The 25,134-nt window shown below is 45.6% G+C and overlaps 2 protein-coding genes across 2 annotated transcripts in view; one reads left to right on the top strand and one right to left on the bottom strand.

Annotated features, from left to right (window-relative positions):
* Window positions 1–25,134, top strand: part of KIAA0753 (KIAA0753 ortholog) — a 290,703-nt gene that overhangs the window by 126,328 nt on the left and 139,241 nt on the right. The window lies entirely within an intron of this gene.
* LOC137544855 (uncharacterized) lies at window positions 3,892–24,555 on the bottom strand. Its single transcript, XM_068265947.1, has 6 exons — window positions 24,436–24,555; window positions 20,426–20,538; window positions 13,964–14,153; window positions 11,316–11,567; window positions 7,894–7,980; window positions 3,892–4,922 (listed from the first exon to the last, which is right to left on the bottom strand). The coding sequence occupies exons 2-6, from the start codon at window positions 20,510–20,512 to the stop codon at window positions 4,621–4,623; spliced, it is 918 nt and encodes a 305-aa protein (XP_068122048.1). The 5' UTR covers window positions 20,513–20,538; window positions 24,436–24,555; the 3' UTR covers window positions 3,892–4,620.

The following is a 25,134-nucleotide window of genomic DNA, read 5'->3' on the forward strand; positions in this document are numbered from 1 at the left end:
TCAAACTTCATGATACCTACCTCTGGTGCTGTGACTACTTCAACTTCTGGACATTATAACCTTCAATCCAGGTCTCTCTAGGGGCCGAGGGCCTGTACCGCTGCTGAAATTATTTCTTACCACCTGCTGTGTCAAACCTGATGATACCTACCACTGCTGCTGTGACAACTTCAACTTCTGGACTTAACCTTGAATCCAGGTCACTCTAGGGGCCGAGGGCCTGTACCGCTGCTGACATTATTTCTTACCACCTGCTGTGTCAAACCTCATGATACCTACCACTGCTGCTGTGACTACTTCAACTGCTGGACTTTATACCCTTCAATCCAGGTCTCTCTAGGGGCCGAGGGCCTGTACCGCCGCTGAAATTATTTCTTACCACCTGCTGTGTCAAACCTGATGATACCTACCACTGCTGCTGCGACAACTTCAACTTCTGGACTTTATAACCTTCAATCCAGGTCTCTCTAGGGGCCGAGGGCCTGTACCGCTGCTGAAATTATTTCTTACCACCTGCTGTGTCAAACCTGATGATACCTACCACTGCTGCTGTGACAACTTCAACTTCTGGACTTTATAACCTTCAATCCAGGTCTCTCTAGGGGCCGAGGGCCTGTACCGCTGCTGACATTATTTCTTACTACCTGCTGTGTCAAACTTCATGATACCTACCTCTGGTGCTGTGACTACTTCAACTTCTGGACATTATAACCTTCAATCCAGGTCTCTCTAGGGGCCGAGGGCCTGTACCGCTGCTGAAATTATTTCTTACCACCTGCTGTGTCAAACCTGATGATACCTACCACTGCTGCTGTGACAACTTCAACTTCTGGACTTTATAACCTTCAATCCAGGTCTCTCTAGGGGCCGAGGGCCTGTACCGCCGCTGAAATTATTTCTTACCACCTGCTGTGTCAAACCTGATGATACCTACCACTGCTGCTGTGACAACTTCAACTTCTGGACTTTATAACCTTCAATCCAGGTCTCTCTAGGGGCCGAGGGCCTGTACCGCTGCTGACATTATTTCTTACCACCTGCTGTGTCAAACCTCATGATACCTACCACTGCTGCTGTGACAACTTCAACTTCTGGACTTTATAACCTTCAATCCAGGTCTCTCTAGGGGCCGAGGGCCTGTACCGCTGCTGACATTATTTCTTACTACCTGCTGTGTCAAACTTCATGATACCTACCTCTGGTGCTGTGACTACTTCAACTTCTGGACTTTATAACCTTCAATCCAGGTCTCTCTAGGGGCCGAGGGCCTGTACCGCTGCTGACATTATTTCTTACCACCTGCTGTGTCAAACCTCATGATACCTACCACTGCTGCTGCGACAACTTCAACTTCTGGACTTTATAACCTTCAATCCAGGTCTCTCTAGGGGCCGAGGGCCTGTACCGCTGCTGAAATTATTTCTTACCACCTGCTGTGTCAAACCTCATGATACCTACCACTGCTGCTGTGACTACTTCAACTGCTGGACTTTATACCCTTCAATCCAGGTTAGAGAAGTGTTGTGATCGTCACAAATTAATAAAAGTATTCTAAGTAGTAGAGTGAGAGGAAGATTTTAAAGCCTGAACAATTTAAGGGACAATTAAACTTCTGATTTAATTTCAACCGATCTTTTGAAAGAGTAAAATTTTAAATGAAGCCTTGGTTAAATTGGACATTAGAATGTTTTTTTAGTTGATCACGCAACATTTGTTGAATGTTGTACAATGAAATTCTTAACACAGACATAACATATTGGATACTTCTCCCCATTACCAAAATAAATTTTGGAGCCGACACCAGACAAAAACATACCCGGCCACCGCCAGGCCATTAGCTAGTGAATGCATAAATTGGTTAATTTAAAAAAAAAAAAAAGAAAAAAAGGACTTTTTTTTAAGCAATATTTTAATTGCAATATAAAAAAAAAAAAAAATATATATATATATATATATATATATATATATGTCTATAAATATAAAATATACAAACATGAACAACAATAAACATATACAGATTTATCCATTTAAAGATTTAAATGGCAAAATAACAAAATGCTCTCATAGAGAGAAACAACAAATTGTGAGAACAGTCATAGTCAACCCACAGACCGGCACAAAACACGTACAACATCATCTTGCTGCAGATGGAGTCACTGTGTATTGTGCAACCATTCGGCATACTTGACACAAGGAGATGCTGTATGCGAGAGTGATGCAGAGGAAGCCTTTTACCTGCCCACACCACAAACAGAGCTGCATGAGTTACGCTAAAGCACATTTTGGATAAGCCACCTTCATTTTGAAATACGGTGCTGCGGCCTGATAGAACATTAGGTTATTTTTTCATAACAAGGTGCGTTATGTATGTATGAAAAAAAGAAAGCACATCATTTCAAGAAAAGCACCTGCTAATGACAGTAAAATTTGGTGCTGGTATTGTTGTTGGCCTGTGTGGGTAGTGCAGGGACTGGAAATCTTTTCAAAGTTGAGGGACGCATGGATTCAACTCAGTATCAGTATCAGGGGACCAATGTCTCAGAATCAGTGATAAATCTGAAGCTGCGCCAGGATTGAAACTTGCCACAAGACAACGACCCAAAACACTAATCAAAATCCACTAAGGCAATAAGGCATTCATGCAGCAGAGGTACAAGTACAACGTTCTGGAATTGACATCTCACCCAGACCCAGACCTGAATGAATTAACAGCAACGCACTTCAAGTTACAGTGGCTTGCAAAAGTATTCGGCCCCCTTGAAGTTTACCACATTTTGTCACATTACTGCCACAAACATGAATCTGTTTTATTTTAATTCCACGTGAAAGACCAATACAAAGTGGTGTCCATGAGAAGTGGCATGAAAAACATGCATGATTTCAAAAAATTTTTGGAAATAATTAATTGAAAAGTGGGGTGTGAGTAATTATTCAGCCCCCTTTGCTCTGAGAGCAGTCAGAGAGCAGTCAATTGACCATACACATTGCCTGATGAGTGCTAATGACTAATTACAGTGCACCTGTGTGTATTCGAATGTCAGTTCTGTGATGGCCTCAGAGGTTGAAAAAGACAATATTGTGAGCAACAACACCATGATGACTAAATAACACAACAGACAGGTCGGGGGTAAAGTTATTGAGAAATGTAAAGCAGCCGTTTGTCGACAAAAAAATTGTACTGCTGCCATTCTTGAAATCTTGGAAAAAAACCTCTTGAAGTCTGCAAAAGACTGGAGACTTGGGTGGACGTTCACCTTCCAGCAGGACAATGACCCTAAACAGAAAGCCAGGGCACCAAATTACAATGGTTAAAAAAAATATATATATATTCATGTGTTGGAATGGGCAACTCAAAGTCCAGATTGAAATCCAAACGGGAATCAGTAGCAAGATATGAAAACTGCTGTTCGCAAACGCTGTCCATCTAATCTGACTGAGCTGGAGCTGTTTTGCAAAGAAGAATGGGCAAGGATTTCAGTCGCTAGATGTGCAAAGCTGGTAGAGACATGCCCTAAAAGACTGGCATCTGTAATTGCAGCAAAATGTGGTTCTACAAAGTATTTACTTTGGGGGCTGAATAATTACGCACACCAAACTTCACTAAGCAGTTATTTATTTTGTTTTTAAAAGTTTTTGGAATCATGTACGATTTTCGAGCCTTTTCTCACGTGTATGTATACAACACTATATACTGTTCTTTGAGGTGGAATAAAAAAAAAATTACCGTATATTCTGTCGTATGAGACCACAGGGTGTATAAGACGACCCCCCAACTTTTCCAGTTAAAATATAGAGTTTGGGATATACTCGCTGTATAAGACTACACGCCTTCCAATGAACACCAAATAAAAAATATCATATGCTGGTGCTATGTATGAACAGATACTGGTGCTGTACTGTACGTGGTGCCCAGTATATAACAGTATATAGGCGATTGACTGGTTGGATTGGTCAACACTCCTCGTCTCCCTGTTTATCAGAGCGGCATGGAAGAATAGACTGCGTTATGGCCATAAAACACGCCTCTTTCACCTTCTGGCCTTCCCCTATTTACCTCCTTCTCTGCCTCTCAGATCGCGCACATGTGCGCCTGCGCCGTTTCACTACAGTCCCCAGCAGCGAGATATGAAAATCGGTAACAGGATAGAGCGTGTCACCATGCATCAATTACACCCGCCGTATAAGACGACCCCTGACTTTTCAGAAGATTTTCAAGGTTTAAAAAGTAGTCTTATACGCCAGAATATACAGTATTTATGTTTGTGACAGTAATGTCACAAAAGGTGGAAAAATTCGAGGGGGCCGAATACTTTTGCAAACCACTGTAAGGCTTGAAGTTAAAAAGCAATAACATTTTCAGATAAACACAAGGGATTAATGATGAGAACAGTCAGAGTCAACCATCATCAGAACAACACAAAAGACCTGCATAATCATCTTGATGCAGTGACTGTGCAGCATTCAACCTATGGCCACACTTACACAAGGAGATGCTGTATGCGAGAGTGAAGCAGAGTAAGCCTTCTCTCCGCCCACAGCACAAACAGAGCCAAAAGAAAACCATTCAGGTTTATCATCTCTATGATTTTCTTCTGTCTTGAGCAAGACTTCAGGAACAAGTTACATTCTTCTTTTCCCAGCAAGCTGGGAAAAAGACTCATGCAGCTGCTGTGCCTCCTGTCTGTACTGCAATACCCTCTGCCGCTGAACCTCAGCTTCTGCCTCTGCCGCCTCTCTTTGTTGAACCATATTCGCCACATGTTGGTTAAATTGGGCTTCCAGTTGTTGCAGGCGATTTTCAAATTCTGCCCTTTGTTGCTGCATCCCGCTTTCATACTCTGACTTCCATAAAGCTAGTGTTGAAGTTAGACCCTGAACCTGAACTTCAAACTGACCCATACGTTCACTGACATTTCCTGTGCCTGGAAAACAAAAGATGAAAAAAAAAAAAAAATTCAATATGCATTAACCCTAAGTACTAATAAAAGTCAACTGCGATCACATTTCAATGTAAAAACTAGACGTTGTCGTTTAAGAGGAAACCACAGGACAGGGTCGGACCGGGAGCTGGAAAAACTGAAGAAATACACTTGCTGGCCAAGCAGCAGTAATAATCAAGTGTTGCTGCTCACAGTAAAGAAGACTTGCTGAAGGTTTGCTTTGGGTGTGATAGCATTGGGTTACTGCAGCTTGGCCAATTTTTGCTCAGTTTTTCCCCCTCACAGTCCGACACTGCCACATGATGTTGTCTATGTGTCTGATTGACTGTATGTGGCTCCGCCTAACTTGACCAATTTTAACCCCAGTCACCCAGTGACCCAGTGTGCCAACCAAGTATGGGAAGTCTGTCTTTAATACGTTGAGAATTACAGCTGTTTACATTTACTCATTGAAGTCACTAGGGAAAATGAGATTGACTTTTTGTTGCTCCGCCCTATTTTTTTAGTCCCCAAAATGTGACATAATGTTTCAGCTTCACTCCATGACCAAGTGACCCAAGTTTGGTGAGTGTAACTTGTAACTGTAACAAAGCTTTACGAGTGGCAATAGTTTCAAATTTTCCAATAAAAGTCTATTTGAAATATGGGGTTTCAGATTTCTACTCCTTAAACTCTGGTAGGAGTAGCGTATAGGAAATTGATACATTTTTTTTGGCCGTTAATAACTCCACCCACTTTGGGATGACCCCCCCCCCAAAAAAATATTTGTATTTGGGTTGACACCAACAATATGTGTTCCGAGTAAGGGGGTTGTAGCTTCAAAATTGTCGGAGTGGCAGCGATTTGAAATTTTTATCTGTCAAAGTCCATACGGAAACAGGGGTCTTCCAGGATCCGCTGCAAGGGCCCAGAGTGTGGGAACGCTTAATAAAGCACAAACGACGAATAAGTGTGGAAATTTTGGCGCTTTTACCCATAAAACTGTAGGAGGAGTAGCGTGTAGAAAATGGGGGGGGGGGGGGTGTGCACTACTAATAATCAAAAGAACGAGCTGAAATATTTATTTTCTCAAGTGCTACTTTTGCCTTGTGGGGATCTGTGATACTAACACTGGACCTTAAAGAGGAACTCTAGCCTAAACAAACATACTGTCATATGTACAAGTTACAGTAGTTATGTAAATTAAAATAGATAGGTATTATAATCTCTTAAGCACACTGTTTTAAAAGGACAGGCAAAGGTGTGTGATTTCATGATGGCAGCCATATTTTTGTTTGAAAGGAGGAGATAGGGAGCATGACACGCAGTTCCAACTGTCCTGTGTCCTGATCACCTCTCCCAGTTGCTAGGCAACGTGATTAACAAAATACAAAATCCCATCATGCTCTTCACAGAATCAGGGTAAAAAAGCCCTGTTTTTTTTTATTTGAAGGACAGATCTTTGCTAAAAATTCCGCTAAAAAATGTTTCTTTGGTAAGAAAAAAAAAGTTCTGATGCTGTGAAACTGTTAGAAACACAAAGCCTTTTCAGTTCTGCTGAGGAGATTTTTAGTCCAGAGGTTCATTTTAAGCTTTGCAACTGTAACTTTATCATTCAATGACACCATCCATTTTCCGACTTAGAATAAACTTGTAAGACCCTTAGCAAGGACATTTTAATCCTCACTAGTTAGCGGGTCCGGGGAATGCAGCCCCAAAACCTCTCACATGATGTCAGCAGGCAAGTTTTAGCCGCTTGTGTTGTATGTCTAAATTAAATGTTGTTTAGATTATTATATTTAAGATAACCTTTTTCATGAAATTTATCTTTTGATAGTGTTGCACATGCGCCCAAGAGTCAATTCTTAGCTTTGTTTTATACTACTATTCATGTTGACATGGTGAATGTGCAGATTTTTGAAAATTGATTTCAGATATATTGCAAATATTTTTTGGTCGACGGTCTAATTGGAAGTTGGCCCGTTATCTAAGTAGTCACTGTGTAATCATTGTTGATTAACACTGAATGCATTTTGTTACAACTGACATATGCAGAAAACGATTGGTGAAGCCACAAATCGCACAACCATCAAAGGGATGGCCTACAGCAGCAGAAGACCCAAGCGGGTACCACTCATCTCCACTACAAATGGGAAAGAGGCTACAATTTGAGCAAGTCTCCCAAAATTGTCCAAATGAAGACTGGCAAAATGTTGCCTGGTGTTATGAGTCTCGATAGATTCAGAATGTGGCGAGAAAAGATTGCGAACCTGGGACCATCATGCCTTCTTACCACCGTGTAGGCTGACGGTGGTTCTTTAAATTTTTGGGAGATCTTTTCTTGCCACACTTTAGGGCCCTTAGTGCCAAATTGCCAATGGGGCATCATTTACATGCCAAGGGCTACCTGAGCATTGTTTCTGACCATGTCCATCCCTTCATGACCACCATGTACCCATCATCTGACGGCCACTTCCAGCAGGATCATGCACCATGTCACAAAGAATAATTTCAAAATGGTTTCTTGAACATGACAATGAGTTCACTATACTTAAATGTCCCCACAGTCACCAGATCTCAACCCAATAGAGCATCTTTGGGATGTCATGGAACAGGAGCTTCGTGCCCTGGATGTCCATCCCACAAATCTCCATCAAATGCAAGATCTATGCCTCATAGAATTAAGTGTGGTCTGAAGGGAAAAGTGGGTGAAACATGATATTAGTACGGCGTTCAAAATAATCCTTCCAATGAGTGTAACTATTTAATGTGGAAAAATTCGACAAATTACCATTATCAGTAATTTATATACTATACATTTGTTACAACCCAGTTGTGTATAACGCTGAGAAGCATGGGAGTGTAGAACAATGCCAGCTGAGAAAAATGGTGTATGAAAACTGTCATACAGTAGTGTATCAGTTCCTTCCTACTTGCTGAATCTTTATGCTATAAAAATGTAAGTCGAACTTACGATCAACTGGTGTGGTGGATGTGCTTCTACCAGCTGTACTCCTGCTGGCGCGGCGGAGGTTGTGCCTATGTTCCACAGACAATGAAGCTATGGAAAATGAAAAACATGGTATTATAAACGACTGAACGATCTAATTACAACAAAAACCCAAATTTTTACAGAACAAATAGCTTTTTAACCAGACAAGGTCTACAGTGCAAGTCAATTCTTTCTAGTACAATGGTAAACCTTTTCAACCTTTCACAGTACATACAGCAATCCAATGATTACCTTACATAAATTATTATGTCAAATTAAACTTAAAGTTTTGAATAGAACTTGAAGAACTAAACAGGGCATAGCAAGACAATCACCTAATCATTAAAGGCAAGAGAATGCGCAAAAAGTTAATTACCCATTATAACACCATTTCACCACCTACACTGGGATCTGACCTATTAACCCTTGTTAAATATATACTTTTTATAAATTTCACATGAATCCATATTATATCAGTTGTGACAAAGTGGCTGGGAAGGTGCCACTCTCTTTGTCACAAGTGATGTGCGATGGACGGTATGTTGCACCCAGGTTCAGGCGCTACATCCTGTAGCAGCTCCGGAGGATAGGCTTTTGCTGACTGTCAGGAGTGACAGGGGTTAAAGCCTTGAGAAGGGTCCGGAGCTGACCAGATGTAGAGCAGGGTGGGTGCATCTGGTCGCCAGGTCCTGGGTGGAATATAGTATGCATTATATTTGTGGACTGCTGCCTGTCTAGCCCACAAAGGGTTAACAACAGAGCTAACAAGTCTCTGGAGAGGAAGAGGTGAGGAGGGGTGTGTGACAATCCAGCCCCGCGATCCCGTCGAGATCTGCTACCGTTAGCGTACGCAGGAAGTACGGGCGCAGACGGACAACGAGATCGGTTGCTGGATCGTCAGAGGTAAAATAGAAAATGAAAAAGGAGACAGAGCGTGCCAATCCCGTCTAATCTGCTCCCGTTAGCATACGCAGGAAGTACGGTGAACAGACTGACAATAAGGATTGGTCTTGCAGCTGCCGACAATATGTAATGGGACAAACATCCACCAATCCCGTATTACTAGGCCACTGTTGACATGCAGGTCTCATGCACTAGAGACTGCTGGAGGCAAATTCACTGTGTGCGTAGTAAACGGTTAAGATTGGTTGGAGGTGCCCATACATGTACAATTCTGATTGTATATACAATCGGTAAACTAAAAAAATCGGTTTCGCGCTTGAAATCGGGTAATAAACTGCCACCACTCTCTCAAGTTCAGGGAAGAAAGAGACTCCCGCTATCATAATACGGTAGCCAGCCCAATCACGTTCAACACGCCCAAGTCACCGTTCGGGGAATAGTCACTTCCGACGGCTTAAAGACTGAGCAATGTGACGTTAAAGAACGGTTACTGGGTCCCTATATGATGCAATCTCGAATTGTATTTACAATCGAGAAACGAAAGTTATCGATTTCGCACAGGAAATCTGGTACTAGCTAATCCTAGAAGGAAGAAACGGTTATTTACAACCTAGCTAGCAAACAATTTATAAGCAAATCATAAAACAATGCGGTAGTATGACTGACTCTTCAGAGGGCAGATTCGTTATAGCAGCAATCAGATGACCAGAAAAGGCACACAACTGAACGATAAAATCGTTAGTTTATTTCTAAACTACATACACACAGCTTATTTTAGAACAGATTGATTGGACAGAGAGAAGAGAGGAAGAGAAACAGAATGTCTGAATATACAGTTTAAATACCGTTATTGGTAGTCCCTGCGGCAATCGCAAGTCTTTGGCGAAAGTCCCAAAATGGCGGTTGCCATGCGGCCAACAGGCCTTTGTTAGAAAGTTCGAAGATGGAGGTTTTGGCCCGTGTCCCTGCGAGCTGCCAGGATGTTACTAGGCATCAGATTGAAGGTAAAGGACCCAGAGCTTTCTGGGCTCTGTCTGGTTATAGCCCCCACTCCAGCAAGGAGGGGTTAGGGGGCGTGGATCACACACCTCTTTGGAACAGGAGGTCTCTGCCCCTCTCATAGAGGCAAGAATTTACCTGAATCATGATAAGTGTGCTCATCTGCAAACCGTACAAGTTATGTTAAATCTAATAACATTTTTAGGTTTGTCAGAATTTATCAAGAACGTTGATACCAAACTTGGGGGGTTTAGAGTGAACGGTGACCCCAAAATGCATATCTCGGCTTTGGCAGGGCTTACCTTGAAATCAGAAACATCCAAGCGTGCGGTTGGTTCAAAATTTCAGAATAAGCGGGTTCTACAGGCCGTTGCCTATTTGGGAAGTCATCTTTATGATAAAAGATGGATTTCATATTTGTGAGGTCACAGATAGGTTTCCTACTAGTCACTGAGAAAGCCAGCTGTAGTCTCTAAGTGGCTTCTGCAGGATGTTAGCAGGACCTCCTGTGGCTGCTCTTTTCATGTAAGGAGCTGAGGAGCCACCAAGTCTGGGTTAGGCAGTGGAGGTGTGAGATTTCCCTCTTTCTGCCTGCTTGGGGGTCCCTGAATGCCCAGGAACCTTTGTCACACGGAGGTTTGAAAAAACTAGGTAATAAGAGCATTTTCTACATTTGACCAGGGAGAGGAACTGTTAACCCCAGGCTTCCCTGGTCTTTTTATAAACCAAGCCTTTCCCTATCTGCTGTCATTTTTTTAATAGTGGCAACAGGGAATATTTTATAAGGCTCTAACTACTTTTTTAGGACGAATAAACGTTGATTTGTCACAGGGTGTGTCCAGCAGGTTCTGTCAGTCTGGACAGAAAAGGTTTTCGTTTGTTTCCAGGAAGTAGCTCTGCTGAGAAGCTGATGCAGGGGACTGCATGTGTTTGGACTGACATTTGTGTGTTACTCAACGCTGAAAGTAAGCACCCGGCCGGAGTTGGCCTTACCTTTGTTTTGGTGGAATTACTTTATTACTGAACTGCAAACTGTTGTTTGTGAACCTGCTGCCAAAATAAACTTTGATTTATGTTTGCATATAAACCTGCTTGGAGTTGCTCTGTTCCTGCTACAATGCTTACCATCTGAAGAGGGTCCTCACACAGTCCATATGTATTATTCACTTACGCCTTCTATTCTATTTTGCACTTTTGCCTATTTTATCTTACTTCTGAAGTAATGTACTGTACTGCAGCACAGTACTGAACATGAACAACTCTGTTTTGCAAACAATGATGTGCCCTGTTATTAATATAACTGCTGCCATTGTTAAGAAATATTGCTTACAGCATGGAAACCGTCTATGACAGTGACTTACTGAGGCAAATGAAAACTTTGAAGTACAAGGTAAACAAAAAACTGCTGAAGCAGTCGGATTCACAACTTTGATAACATACAGAGTGCGGTCATTTCCTTACCAATGCTTACTTTCAACATCATGAAGAAAAAAAAAACTTACATGCAACCGATCGGCTACGGCGCCTACGTTTCCTACTCCGGCCTCTGTGTTTCTGTGCAGTAGGAGGAGCAGCCGTTTCAGCTGCAGCAGCGGTTTCATCTGCAGCAGCAGGAGTTTCCACTGGCTCAGCTGAGTCACCGGTAGGAGGGCTGCGATCAGGGCTGGTCCTGGGAGTGATGTTGGCTGAAGAGGGTGGAGAAGAGGAGGAACGGGCCGGCTCCTGCAGTCGTGCTGTCCTACGATGATGACGAGCTGGAAAAGAATGTTGGAAAATTATCAAAAAAAAAACACATACTAAGTAAAGGTAAACATTGCATTGGGGAACAATAACTACACAAAGTGAATGATAGACGTTATCAATATAAGTATATAGCCTTACCTAAAGAATTATTAGGAACACCCCTTCAATTTATGATTAATGCAGTTATTATGATACCCCGTTGCTGAACTCTGCCTGTCCATTGGAGTACGTATCTGTCTCCTGAATCTGTACCTTATCTGTCTGTGTGTTAATGACCTGGCTTGTCCGACCTCGAGAACTGGCCTCACTGTTAGAGGCAGTTCCCAGACCTGTTAGTGACACTCCCTCATTGGTGTCACTCACGTTCTGTCCTTCCCACTATTCTCAGCCTGGCTCCGCCCCTTGGGGAGCATCAGGCCTGTGGAAGGAATCTGATCCAGAGTACTTGCTCTTACTGTCTAGCACCTATCCTATAGGTGTTTGGCTCAATATATACTGTTGCACCGAACACTATCATCTCTCAGGTGTCCAGAGGTTAGAGATATATCTGATTATCGGTGATACTGCAGATCATCAATAATCAGGTATATATCTGCATTCTCGGTGATACTGCAGATCACCGGTAATCAGACCCTCTCTGTGTTACACCTATCGTTACATAGAGGGTAGAGGATTATGGGCCAACTGATTCAAGCTGATAGAAGAGCAACGTTAACTGAAATAACCACTCATTAAAAACAAGGTATGCAGCAAAGCATTTGTGAAGCCACAACATGCACAACCTTGAGGCACATGGGCTACTGTAGCAGAAGAACCCACCGGGTAGCACTCATCTCCACTACAAATGGGATAAAGAGGGTACAATTTGCCAAAGCTCAGCAAATGTAGACAGTTGATTTGAAAAATGTTGCCCGGTGCTATCATTCTCGATAGACTCTGATTTTGTTGTAAAAAGAATGACAACATGGAACCATCATTAATTATTTCTTTATTTCAGTATTTATATAGCGCCGACATATTACTCAGCGCTGTACAGAGTGTATTCTCTTGTCACTAACTGTCCCTCAGAGAGGCTCACAATCTAGTACCTACCATAATCATATGTTTATGTATGTATTGTATAGTGCAGGCATCATAGTCTACGGACATTTTTTAGGGAGAAGCCAATTAACTGATCTGTATATTTTTGGGATGTGGGAGGAAACCAGAGTGCCAAGAGGAAACACACGGAGATATGGGCAAAATATACAAACTCGTTGCAGATGTTGACTTGGCTGGTATTCAAACCATGGACCCAGCGTTGCAAGGCGAGAGCGTTAACCACTATAACACCGTGCTGCCCATGTCCATCATGCCTTGCTACAACTGTGCAGGCTGGTGGTGGTGATGTACTGGTGTGAGGGATGTTTTATTGGCACACTTTAGGCCCCTAAGTGCAAATTGGTCATCATTTAAATGCCACGGGCTACCTGAGCATTGTTTCTGACCATGTCCATCCTTCATGACCACCATGTACCCATCCTCTGATGGATACTTGCAGCAAGATAATGCACCATATCACAAAAAAAAAAAAAATAAAAAAAAAAAAAAAAAGGTTTCTTGAAAATGCCAATGAGTTCACTGTATTAAAATGGCCCCCACAGTCATCCGATCTCAACCCAATAGAACATCTTTGGGATGTGATGGAACGGGAGCTTCGTGCCCTGGATGTCCATCCAACAAATCTCCATCAACTGCAAAATGCTATCCTATCAATATGGGCCAACATCTCTAAAGAATGCTTTCAGCACCTTCCTGCATCAATGCCACGTAGAATTAAGGCACTTGTGAAGGTGAACATGAGCCAAACTCCATAATGGTGTTCCTAAAAATCATTAAAGGTGAAGGTTCAGGGAGGGGGGTTAAAAAATAGAAATCCATTTCCACTTACCTGGTGCTTCCTCCAGCCCGTGGCAGGCAGGAGGTGCCCTCGCCGTCGCTCCGCAGGCTCCCGCTGGTTTCCGGTGCCCGACCCGACCTGGCCAGGCCGGCTGCCAGGTCGGGCTCTTCTGTGCTCCAATGCCCGGCACTTCTGCGTCCCACGCCGGCGCGCTGACGTCATGCGCAGTACAGCCCAGCGGACGTCCGATGACGTCAGCGCGCCGGCGTGGGACGCAGAAGTGCCTGGCCAGGTCGGGTCGGGCACCGGAGACCAGCGGGAGCCTGCGGAGCGACGGCGAGGGCACCTCCTGCCTGCCACGGGCTGGAGGAAGCACCAGGTAAGTGGAAATGGATTTCTATTTTTTTACTCCCCTCCCTGAACCTTCCCTTTAAGGTGAGTGTATTTAGGGCTGGTTATGCTAAAGATGAGAATAGTCAATGTAAATAAAAAATGATATAGAAATATCAAAACAAAGAATTTACTTACATCTCCTAATGTCACGTTTTATTCTCCTCACTGCTCCTGGAGTTTTAGATTTGAAATCACTCCACATGGTCTGTAATTTCTTTACAGACCATGTGCGATTGAACCTGGAGCGAAGACCGTCAGAGAGCTGGCCCAATACGATCCTCTTTTCCTCTCTTCTGCCCTTATCATAACGGCCTTCCAACATGGTCTGTAAATATATATAAAAAATAAATTGTCTAAGTTGTAAGTAGTACTGTAAACATCAAATGCAGCAATAAAGACAATATCAATACAAGTCCAAAAAAAAAAAAAATTGTCACTGGTGACTATGAAAGTCGTTACAGATGAAGCATTCATTGTAGTTATTGAGAAATGTATTACAAGACAGCAGTGGTGCTCATCTGAGCTAGGATCTCCACGTTACTCGGATATCCTAGCTCTTTTTCCACTATTCTAATTCGAATACCGAGCTCGAATAGTATTAGCTATCTGGGCTGTGCTATCCGAGCGCACTCGGATAGCAAGCAGCTATCCGGAGTTATCCTAGCTATCCGAGCTCGGATAGCGTCACGAGCTATTAGCGGCACGCCAGACGTCACCTCGAGTCCTCACCAGCAAATCAGAGGGCTCAAAGCCCTCTGACTGCAGCCAATCACAGAGGGGGAGCATGGACAAGCCCCCTGTGAGGCTTGGTGGTGTATTCTCCACAGTCAGCATGCAACGCATGAGCTGGCGTGGAGGAGGTACACACACTAGCACCAGGAAACAGGCTATCCCTAGTATAGTGGAGGGGAGGACTGACTCCAATAGGAGATTGTGGCGCACAGAGCCGGTGCAGATCTGACAGCCACAAACAATGCTTTCGTTATAACGTCTCAGCGCAAAGTAGCGCTGAGCGCATAAACCAGAACTGAGGAGATCAGGACAGGTAGACAGAATGAACGCTTGCTAGCTAGCGGCTACTTAGCGACAGCAAGCGTCCAAAACCAGACAGACTGGAATGAGGCAGCCAATGCGCTGCGGCGATGGCGTGCCTCACAAAGACAGGACAGGACAGTCAGAAAATAGCAGGATTAAGATAGATGAACGTAACACAGATAAATATACAATAAGTATGTTTTCCTAGCGTATTACAATTACAGCTATCAATGAAACTATTTGTAACTTCTGACTAACATATGTATATATCGGCAATGAACCGATATATGACATAAGCAGGAACGCTGACTAGGACTGGAGTAATACAGGGAACAGGACTCAGAAGGATTCGCTATCTCTTCGCAGAGATGAACGCAATCCACAAACAGTAACAGAACAGGATTCAGAAGGATTCGTTATCTCTTCGCAGAGATGAACGCAATCCACAAACAGGAACAGAACAGGATTCAGAAGGATTCGTTATCTCTTCGCAGAGATGAACGCAATCCACAAACAGGACCAGGAACAGGATAACTAGCTCAGCACGGGTGTTCACGGTACGCGCAAACTACCAAAACGTGCTGGAAAACTGACTAACTGAACACAGGAAATAAACAGTTCGTGTACGTATATATCAGCAACACTGATAAATCAACGCAACACAAATACAAGGAAAATAATAAACGTTCTGGTATGCATATATATTGGCAATGAACCAATATATGATGCAAAGACCAGCAAAGTATCTTTAACAAGAAACACGATCGGGGGCTAAAGCGACAGCAAGACAGGCTTAAGCTGAAGCTATGAAAACCCAAGGAAACCCTGCAGGAAGCAGATCTTTATACTGAGGTCATCCAATGGGAGCAGACATGCAGATTCCCACACAGGTGAATGATAATCAGTCACAAGCCGACAGCAGGGAAAGACAGACAAAGCTATGCAACTTGCATGGAAATAGATCAGAACTGCCTGAGCTGCAGCACTACTTCCAGCAATAGCTGCTGCAGCAGCGATCATTACACCCCCCCTCTATAAATAGCGGACGCCATCTTGCCTCACTCGTCCTGCTTGCGACTTACTGACTGATAGTACTGATAGAACTGCTCCAGTGCTTTTTGTCTGTGTGCAAGTGCATTGCTATTGTTCTAAACCTAGCGTTTTTACACTCCAACACTTGATCTTCAACTGTATTGCTTTGTATTGTAGATAGATTGTATTTTCGGTAGTTTAGTTTGGGTGATTACTAGGGGGACTAGGGAGGGAGAGAGACTGTCACTGGTGCTGCTGCAGGCCTGCAGGCAGCCAGCAGTTAGGCCCTGTGCCTAGGCAAGGCAGCCCGCCCTGCTCTGTGCTCTAGTCTCTAGTTAACTTACCTGTGCTATCACCTGTCCTACTCTACTCCTGTACTACTACTACTTCTGTGTTACAATAGATTTGTACTATTTTGTAGTTCTCAAGGCCCAGATTTAATGCTATACCTGTCCTGCTGTATCTGCTCTCTGTAATCTAGTCACACCTGTTGTATTATTTAGCTAGATTCTTCTATTGTTTAGTTAGTAGTACTGTAGTGTACTGTTCTCTAGTCTGTGTATAGGTACCGTCCGTCACCGCGTTACCTAGGGTCTTTGTGTGCGCAGTGCACATCTGCGCTGTCCGCACCCTCTCGTTAGTGCTACACCCGTCCTATTGTTTATATATTACTTCTATTGTGTATTCGCTGACTTTAACTGTAGTCTGTGTATAGGGACACCTTCAGTCAGCGTCAGCTAGGGTCTTTGTGTGCGCAGTGCGCACTCACTCGTTAGCGCTACACCGATCTCTGCTGTAGAGTACACCTGTCCGTCACCTCACACACCCACCACCACCAGTCCCACCACATTAAAGTACCACACTTGTATTACTCGCCTTTACATACATAAGTTTTATTTTTCATTTGTATAATATTAAAAATATGTCTGGCGCCGGCAGCCGTGGTTTGGGCAGGGGCAGCAAGGGCAGCAAGGCCATCGCCAAGAGAGGAGGTCGTGGGCGTGGCAGCCGCGCCACCATCACCATGTGCAGTTCTGCGTCTGCACCAGTGGCTATTCCGCCATTAGCCACTGGCCGTGGACGCCTTGGCCGCCCAACAGCTGGGAGTCACGCTGCAGAGACACAGCAGCAGCAGCAGCAACATGTGGCCCAGATGTTCCTCCCACCGGCAGGTCGTAGCCGTCCTATTGAGGAGAAGGGCGCAGACGCTGTAGTGGAACTGATGGTGGATGAGCAGGCCACCATTAGCTCTGGAAACGAGTCCTCCATCCCCGTCACCACTCCTGTTCGCAAGAGCAGCAGCAGACGACCAGCACTGCCTGGGGAGCAGGAGGAGGAGTGCAGTTCTCCAGCCCCAGCGGGCGACATAAACACCCTGTCACTCAGCAACTTTATATCCCAAAGCACAGCGGGGTTATGGAATGCTTTTGCGGAAGAATTGGCAGAGGAAGGAATGCTCATGGGCACTTTGGGGGGTGATGCTTTGGACAGTCAGACAGTGATGACTGTCCATCCGCCCATGCATGCAGAAGGGGAGTTTGGGGGATCCCAGCAGGACATGTTTGTGGAGGGGGAGGATGATGATGACAGGGTGCAGGACAAAGACTTGGTGCCATGTCCTGGGAGTGGGGATGTCATCAGCTCTGAGGAGGAGGAGGAGGATGCGTCTGCGTGCATTGCTAGAAAGATCAGCATCGCAGGAATGGGAAGGATCACAAGTGGGTGTGGTATGCAGGCCACACAGCGTGCTGATCAGGAGACGAGTTATGCCAGTGCCACCACCAGCCGCACCAAGAACCCCCCCAACCACAACAGGGAGACCAGCGGCAGCAGCACCTTCCAGCCGAAGGGGCAACTTCACCTCCCCAATATGGAATTTTTTCACCCTTACATATTTGGAGTGCAAGTATGCCACCTGCAACCAGTGCCGCAAACAGCTCAGCAGAGGGAAGGAGGCCTCTGCGTTTGGCACCACCTCTCTGGTCAACCACCTTTCACGAGCATGTGGAGTTCGTGAAGTTGAAGGAAGCTGGCAGTGGCAGACCTGCCACCACTGCGAAGCCATCGGCAGCAGGAGTGTGTCAGCAACGCACTGCTCCTCCTCCCTCTGCAACTCCTGCCGCCGACACTGAGGCCTGTCCTGGCAGTCCGAAAGTGGCCTCCTCTGCTCCCTCCACTGCTTCCAGTGCCAGCAAAAGGCCTCGCCAGACCCTGCTCAGCGACACCTTCCTGGGGGTGGTCAGGGTTCTGCCTTCCATCAGCCGTCGCGTGCGTCAGCTGAACGGCTTGCTGGCATGGGCCATGTGCTCCAAACTCCTGCCTTATTCCCTTGTGCAGGAGGGGAGCGACATGCGTGCGTTCCTGATGTGTGCAGCCCCCGATTGGTCAATCCCCAGCAGACATTATTTTGCACGCACAGCCATCCCTGCACTTCACCTTGTGATGGCCAATGTCGGGAGAGGGCAGGAGCACGCGGTGGGTCAATGGGTCCACGTCACCATGGACTCGTGGAGCAGCCGGTTTGGGACAGGCCGCTATCTGTCCTTCACCGTGCATTGGGTCAGCTTGGTGGAAGGGGGTGAGGAGGGGGGAGCAGCATCGGCCGGCACTGTCAGAGCAGCAGCAGCAGCACCAACAACGCAGTAGGTGGTGCCACCATGCAGGGTCAGCGGAACAGCTGCAGGTTCCTCTGATCCGCTTCCATCCTCCGGCACACCAGCCCAAACCCCCCGCCTCAGAGGAGGACAGCACTCTCGGCTCTGGGGATGCCAATGATGTGCCAACAGACGTGGCCAGACTCTTCCCAATGGCAGCGCACATGCTGAGGTGCCTGCGCAAGGACCCAAGGGTGATCCAGATGAAGCAGAGGGAGGACATCTGGATCTGCATGATGCTGGACCCACGTCTGAAGGGGAAGCTCAGCCAGTTCCTGCCTACAGGAGGAGACCGTGCGCAACAAATGAGGGACTTGCAGCTGTCCCTTGTTGAGCGCTTGGAAGAAGCCTTCCCTCAGACATCCACCCCCACTGTCCAGCCAGCACAGAGGCAGCAGCAGGTGCCTGCATCCACCAGCAGCAAGCGCACGCGCACCACAGACCTGCTGTATCTGACCCAAGAGCTCTACATGAGTGTAGAGCTGCCAAGGACTAGAGAGGAGGTGCATGCAGCAGCATCCTTCTACAGTCACAGGCAGCGCTTGACCCGCATGGTGGCTGACTACATGGGGTCCTTCAGCGGGCTTGACAGCGTGGCCCCTGTTGATCCCATGGAGTATTGGGTCAAGCACCTGCCAATCTGGAGCGAGCTTGCGCAGTACGCCATGGAAGTGCTCTCCTGCCCCCCTTCCAGCGTACTGTCAGAGCGTAGCTTCAGTGCAGCCGGTGAAGTCGTCACTGAGAAGCGATCTCGTCTGTCTCACAAGTCTGTGGACAGACTGACGTTTCGCAAAATGAACCAGGCTTGGGTGGAAGGCGAATTCATGGCCCCTGTTGTCGGCGAGAGGGGGACATGAAGTGACGACTGGCACACACCAGGCTACACCTGCTGCTGCTGTTGTATTTCATCCTGCTGTCTGTGTCTCCACTGCCAGGGAACACATTACAAAGTGCTGCTGCCCATGCGCCACCAGCTATTACGATCAACAATAGCTGCATTAATTTGAAAAAAAAAAAAGGAAAAATGTCATTAATTTAGAGGTGTCTGGGTTGAAAACTGTGCTGTCCCAATTGTGTATTGGACACAATGTGGGCTTCACGACCGCTAGGACCAAGGGCCTACTATGTCTCGCTACCTGCACTCCTGCCTGCTGCCAAATGCCAGTCTGCCACACACACTCATCCTCCTCAGGCTGCCTGCTGCTGTATTGCCTGCTGCTGTCTGTGTGTTTCCACTGCCAGGGAACACATTACAAGGTGCTGCTGCCCATGCGCCACCAGCTATTACGCTCAACAATAGCTGCATTAATTTGGGAAAAAAAAAATGTAATTATTTTAGAGGTGTCCGGGTTGAAAACTGTGCTGTCCCAATTGTGTATTGGACACAATGTGGGCTTCACGACCGCTGTCAGGAACCTCATGATGTTCATTTACGGCCCTAGAACCACCGCTAGGAAACAGGGCCTATTATGTCAGTCACATCACACTGCCTGACACACATTACTCCTCCACCTTCTCATGCAAACACTTTTCATGAAGTTAATTTACAATTTTTTATATCTTTTTTATAACTACTACATCACCACCTAATCACTTGATGTTTTTCTTCAGAAAAAAAAGGTGGTTTCATGCATCATTGACCTCCAAACAAGTTTTACAAGCTATTTAAGGCCAGCTCAAATATTTTACTCGAATACAGACTCGGATAGTGACGTCGGATATCCGAGTTTGAACCGGATATTCAATTACATCGGATATTGAACTTCAAGTGATTTCGGATAGTTTACTATCCGAATTCGACCAAACTCGAATAGGATAATGAGGTATCCAAGCAACACTGCAAGACAGGCATTAATACAGTAAATAAAAAAATTACTTTAATTATAAAAGTTTTTTCAGCCTTCTTGAGGCGGGCGGAGGTGCTGGTCCTCTCCCTCCTACTGCTCGTCGCTGCAGCTGTCATGATGGCACACTGGCAATCCGGCAAGTCTATAAATATTAAAATTGTCAAATAAGAAATACATTCTTTCAAAGGTTAACATTTTATTTAAACAACTATGTCATGATATAGCAGCTAGTTATAATGTTGGGATAATACCGCAGCATATTTTTGCCAATTTTCTGTCGGCTGTGTACTACTTCAGATGTGTATGTATGTTAAGAGGACAGTATAGTACATTTGCATCTAAAGGTGAGCTTTTGTGAATAGTGGGAGCAGAAAATGCTACATTGGTTTGCTACCCTCTGTCAAGGAAATAGCTTATTATACCAATAACCAGCACTTTGGTCTGCTATGAAATACTGTCTCATATGTGTATTTTGCTTTTGTCACCTGTAACTTTTAGTAGAGAAGTCTACAGTGCCTATAACAAGAAAACGGGTAATTAGACTATTAGCCAGGCAGTGTCCAGAATTAACACCTGGACTGGATGCAGTGTGCATTGATCAAACCAGCACAGGAGCCATGAATTTAAATATGACAGCCTGCTGGAATGTTAAAGAAGCCTGGAAAACCTTACTAAGAAGTCTTTTGATGTGTGTGGTAAAATACAATTTTATCTGTGAAAATTACATCTATGGGGAGATGGGAAATGTCTGGAAAAGCAATTAAAACTAGTTCATCCCCGTCCAAACGGGCTTGCAGCCTCAAGGCATATCTCCCAGCATATAAGGCAGGGCTAGATTACTATAATCATCTTCTCTTGGAGGTAGCGCATAGTAGAGATGATCCCGATCAAATCAGAAATTGCTAGCTGATAACAGTGCAATTAGAGGGCAGGCAAGCTTGTAAATATACACAGCATGATACAGAAATGATCTGGAGGGTCCTTGGGAAAAAAAATCTGTTTGATCTATCTCCATTGTTATAATGAATGCATGTGAAGAATTGCAGATAAGGCGTGAAACAGGTTGAAAAGTTTGGATAGCCATAGACTCCAGGAAGGCTGCTTTCTGACTTGTGTGCAAGACTGGCAGGGACAGCAGTCCTATTACCTGCAACTAGTCTCTGACTCTGTGTAATGTGGGACTGCAATACAGATTAGCTCTCTGCTCCATCTCCTGCTATTCTCAGTCTCACTCCATTCCTCCTCTCTCTGTGCTAGTGCACGACAAAATCACAATAGCAATCGCCAGCAATTTGAAATTGTGACTTGATAATTTGGGCTGAGGCTGCCATGATAATGGGCCTCAAGTCTATGTTTTCCCCCAGGCCAAAAGGTCCAAGTCCTCCCCTGGCAGCAGCAGAGTGTGTGTGTATAGTGTATGGCTACTGTGTGCTGTGTGTGTATAGTGTGTGTGTACGTGTGTATAGTGTGTGTGTGTGTAATGTACTAGGCATGAACGATTTATCGATTTTAAACCGAAATCGGGATCACGGAAACGGCGATTCCGTGATCGTCAGAGTAGCGATTTTTACAATATCCCCCGCCCTCCCGCTCTGCACTCCCCTTGCCGCTCTGTGTACAATTCGCGGCAGCTCAGCGGCTCTCATTCCCGGCGGTTCGCCTGCAAACTTCATTCTCCCACTGTGCGCCGCCTCTCCTCCTCCGTCATCAGCTCTTTTGGCTTCTTCCTCTGCCTAGCGTGTCATCAGCTGGGCGGGCGCTGGGCATCAGACTCCGCCAACAGGCTCTCACTTGTTTTCCTCTGCAGGACAGTGGAACATCAGAGCTGCCTCAGGTAGACTTTTAGGAGCTGGAAGAAGCCGGCAAGTAAAGCTTTACTTCTTTATTGTACCTCAGAGCCTCCACACACGGGCTTGTTTTCCCTCTCTCTCCATTGCTAGCTGGGCCTGTCAGATAAAAATAGTGTGGCCACTGGCCAGCAATCAGGCTTAGGAAATGGAATTACAGGATCACAGTTCAGCGCCCGCCTCCTTTGCACAGTAGAATTCTGAATGAGGCTTACAGCCTGCTAAAGCTTGATTCGAAGAAAATCGTGGGTCAAATCGAAATCGCAATTTCTGACAGAAATCGTGCGATTCAATCTTTTCCTAAAATCGTTCAGGCCTATAGTGTACTGTGCATAGTGTGTGTGTTGTGTGCAGTGTGTGTGTTGTGTGCAGTGTGTGTGTGCGCGCGTGTATAGTGTATGTACTGTGTGCATTTGTATATTGTGTGTGTGTGGTATATGTGAGTGCATGCCGCAATAAGTATATTTTATGGTGACACACTCTGCTGCATTACAACTATTTTCTGGTGAACCCATGCCGCAATAAGTGTATTTTCTGAATTTCGGGTGAAACGCTGCTGTATTGGGGTGGTCTTGGGGGAGGGGTTCACCACAGGGGTAGTGTTCACCACGAGGGTGGGGGGATGGCGCTGAGCTGCAATCACGGGGGGTGGTGGGGGGGGGGGGGGGTTCCAAGGATTTCTTGCCGGGACTCGGGAGTGACAAAATGTCTAGAGACGCCTCTGCCGGTGTAATGTCAGCATGGGCAGCACAGAAGCTCCATTCTTCACTGAGTATCACGCATGCTCAGTGGGGAGGTAGAAGGTATTTTCATGAAATATCTCAGCTTCCACAGCACGTACACACTCGTAATGTTCAGATTAGGGAGGGGACCCCTCGATCTAGCTCTGTGCCGAATTGAAGCCCCCGACCCCCGCTGGTTCCCGGTTTGTTGTAATCAGTCTCGGGAACTAGCCGGGCTCGGGGGCTACAATTCGGCACAGAGCTAGATCTGGGGGTCCCCTCCCTCCCCTGAAAATTTCGGGTATGTACGTGCTGCGAAAGCGGAGATATTTAGGACGTTGTACGTGGCTGCACATTTGAATGGGACGCAGGCTGCTAATGCGCATGCGGGGCTGCCCAATCTGCGGGGCTGCCCATTCTGACACTACACCGGCAGCCACCGTCCCACACACAGTTACGTCACACGTAGGCCTATGGGGCACCACCACACAGCGGGAAACAGGCAGACCCACCTCACGCTTGTCACAATTCAAGTTTTACAATGGTGCCCGCCCACAACCACTATATATGTAACAAATAGTACAGCACACAAAAACCTGTCACTGGCAAGTGGCGACTACAGTGTTACAGGTGCAAGTAGGGTATGGTAAACAGTGTGTTAAAGGGAACCAGAGAGGAATGGGTTGTTAAAATAGATAACGCTTTCATACATACCTGGGGCTTCTACCAGCCCCATAAGCCTGGATCGCTCCCACGCCGCCATCCTCCGCTTCCTGGAACCGCTGGTACTGGGCCCGTCACTTCCAGTGGACACGGCCAATTGTCCGCATCACAGGGGCTCACTCCATACCCGTACGCATGCGGCTGCGCAGTAGGCAGCCTCATGCGTACTTGTATTGAGGGAGCGCCATGTGATGCGGAGAATCGGCCGCGTCCGCCGGCCGACTCGCGGAAATGACGGGACCCGGTACCGGCGGATCCATGCAGCAGAGGACGGCGGCGTGGGAGCGATCCGTGCGTATGGGGCTGGAGGAAGCCCCAGGTATGTATAAAACATTTCTTTGATCCTCTCTGGTTCCCTTTAATGATTACTAATATTCACAGCAAAGCATCTATAGAAGTGATTATTATTAGCAGCACATGACCATCAATATAGAAATAGTCCTGTACTTGAGACACGCCCTTTTGGGGCACCCCTGGCCCAAACACCCGATTCCTAGTTGCAACCTCTGCAACCGCCATATTGCTACACCCCTGCACTCCAGAAAGAGGGGGAAAAAATAGGAAAACAAAAAAAATACAAAAAGGACTAGGAGGGACTGTCTCTACAAAAACAACTGTTGTTAGGTAAAAATGAGAAAAAAAAATTTAAGCATGTAAAAACATTGCTGCATACATTGCATACATACACTGGCACATATATACTATTTGCACACATACACATATATAAATACAAATTACTAAACTTACCAGAAAGGTGCTGCTGATTCTGAACTGTCTCTGGACGAGATAAAGTCACCCAAGGCAGCTGTGTTTTCGAGTCTCGCCGTCCACGTGCAGTCCTCCTGAGTCCTGACTCCTCTGATGACGTACTTCCGCCCCGGCAGCAGCCAATCCGTGCCAGCGTTTATAGAAAACGGATTTTCGTATTAAAATACAAATTTTTTTTAAAACAGCTTCCTTCTAAAACTTTATTAGTTGTTCACCAGACTACACACAAGCAAACGGAAATACGCGTAGGCATTATGGAAATACAGGTAGTATGCGGAATTATGCGGAATTATGCGGAATTCCACGGAATACCGCGGAATACCGCCGGAATACAGCGGTAACGGAATTTATCGTTTGCGGAAAGCGGAATTTGCGCGGAATCGGAAATTGGCTATTCCGACCATGCCTGCCTGTTTCTATGAAAAGCATCGCGATCATTGTGAAGAAAAAAAAAAAGTTTCCCAGCCTCATTGACCTTCCTGTAAGCATCCTTCAGACACTCACAGGACCATTCACAAAAAATTACTGTGGCCACCTTGTGGCCAAATAGTAAAACCACACCCAAAAGCATTTTTCATATATAACTATATAGTTTTACATTATAAATTAACTCATTGCCCCCCCCCCCTTCCCACACACACACACACACACACACACTCTCCATTTTTTTTTGTAATA

The sequence above is a fragment of the Hyperolius riggenbachi genome, chromosome 2 (genome assembly GCF_040937935.1).
Source record: "Hyperolius riggenbachi isolate aHypRig1 chromosome 2, aHypRig1.pri, whole genome shotgun sequence".
Classification (NCBI taxonomy): Eukaryota; Metazoa; Chordata; class Amphibia; order Anura; family Hyperoliidae; genus Hyperolius; species Hyperolius riggenbachi.

Coding starts and splice junctions, on each gene's coding strand:
- LOC137544855 (XM_068265947.1), bottom strand. CDS start 20,512: ATGACAGCTGCAGCGACGAGCAGTAGGAGGGAGAGGACCAGCACCTCC. Junction 7,981..11,315: donor CCGTAGCCGATCGGTTGCAT/GTAAGTTTTTTT, acceptor CATTTTCCATAG/CTTCATTGTCTGTGGAACAT. Junction 4,923..7,893: donor ATCCACCACACCAGTTGATC/GTAAGTTCGACT, acceptor TTTGTTTTCCAG/GCACAGGAAATGTCAGTGAA.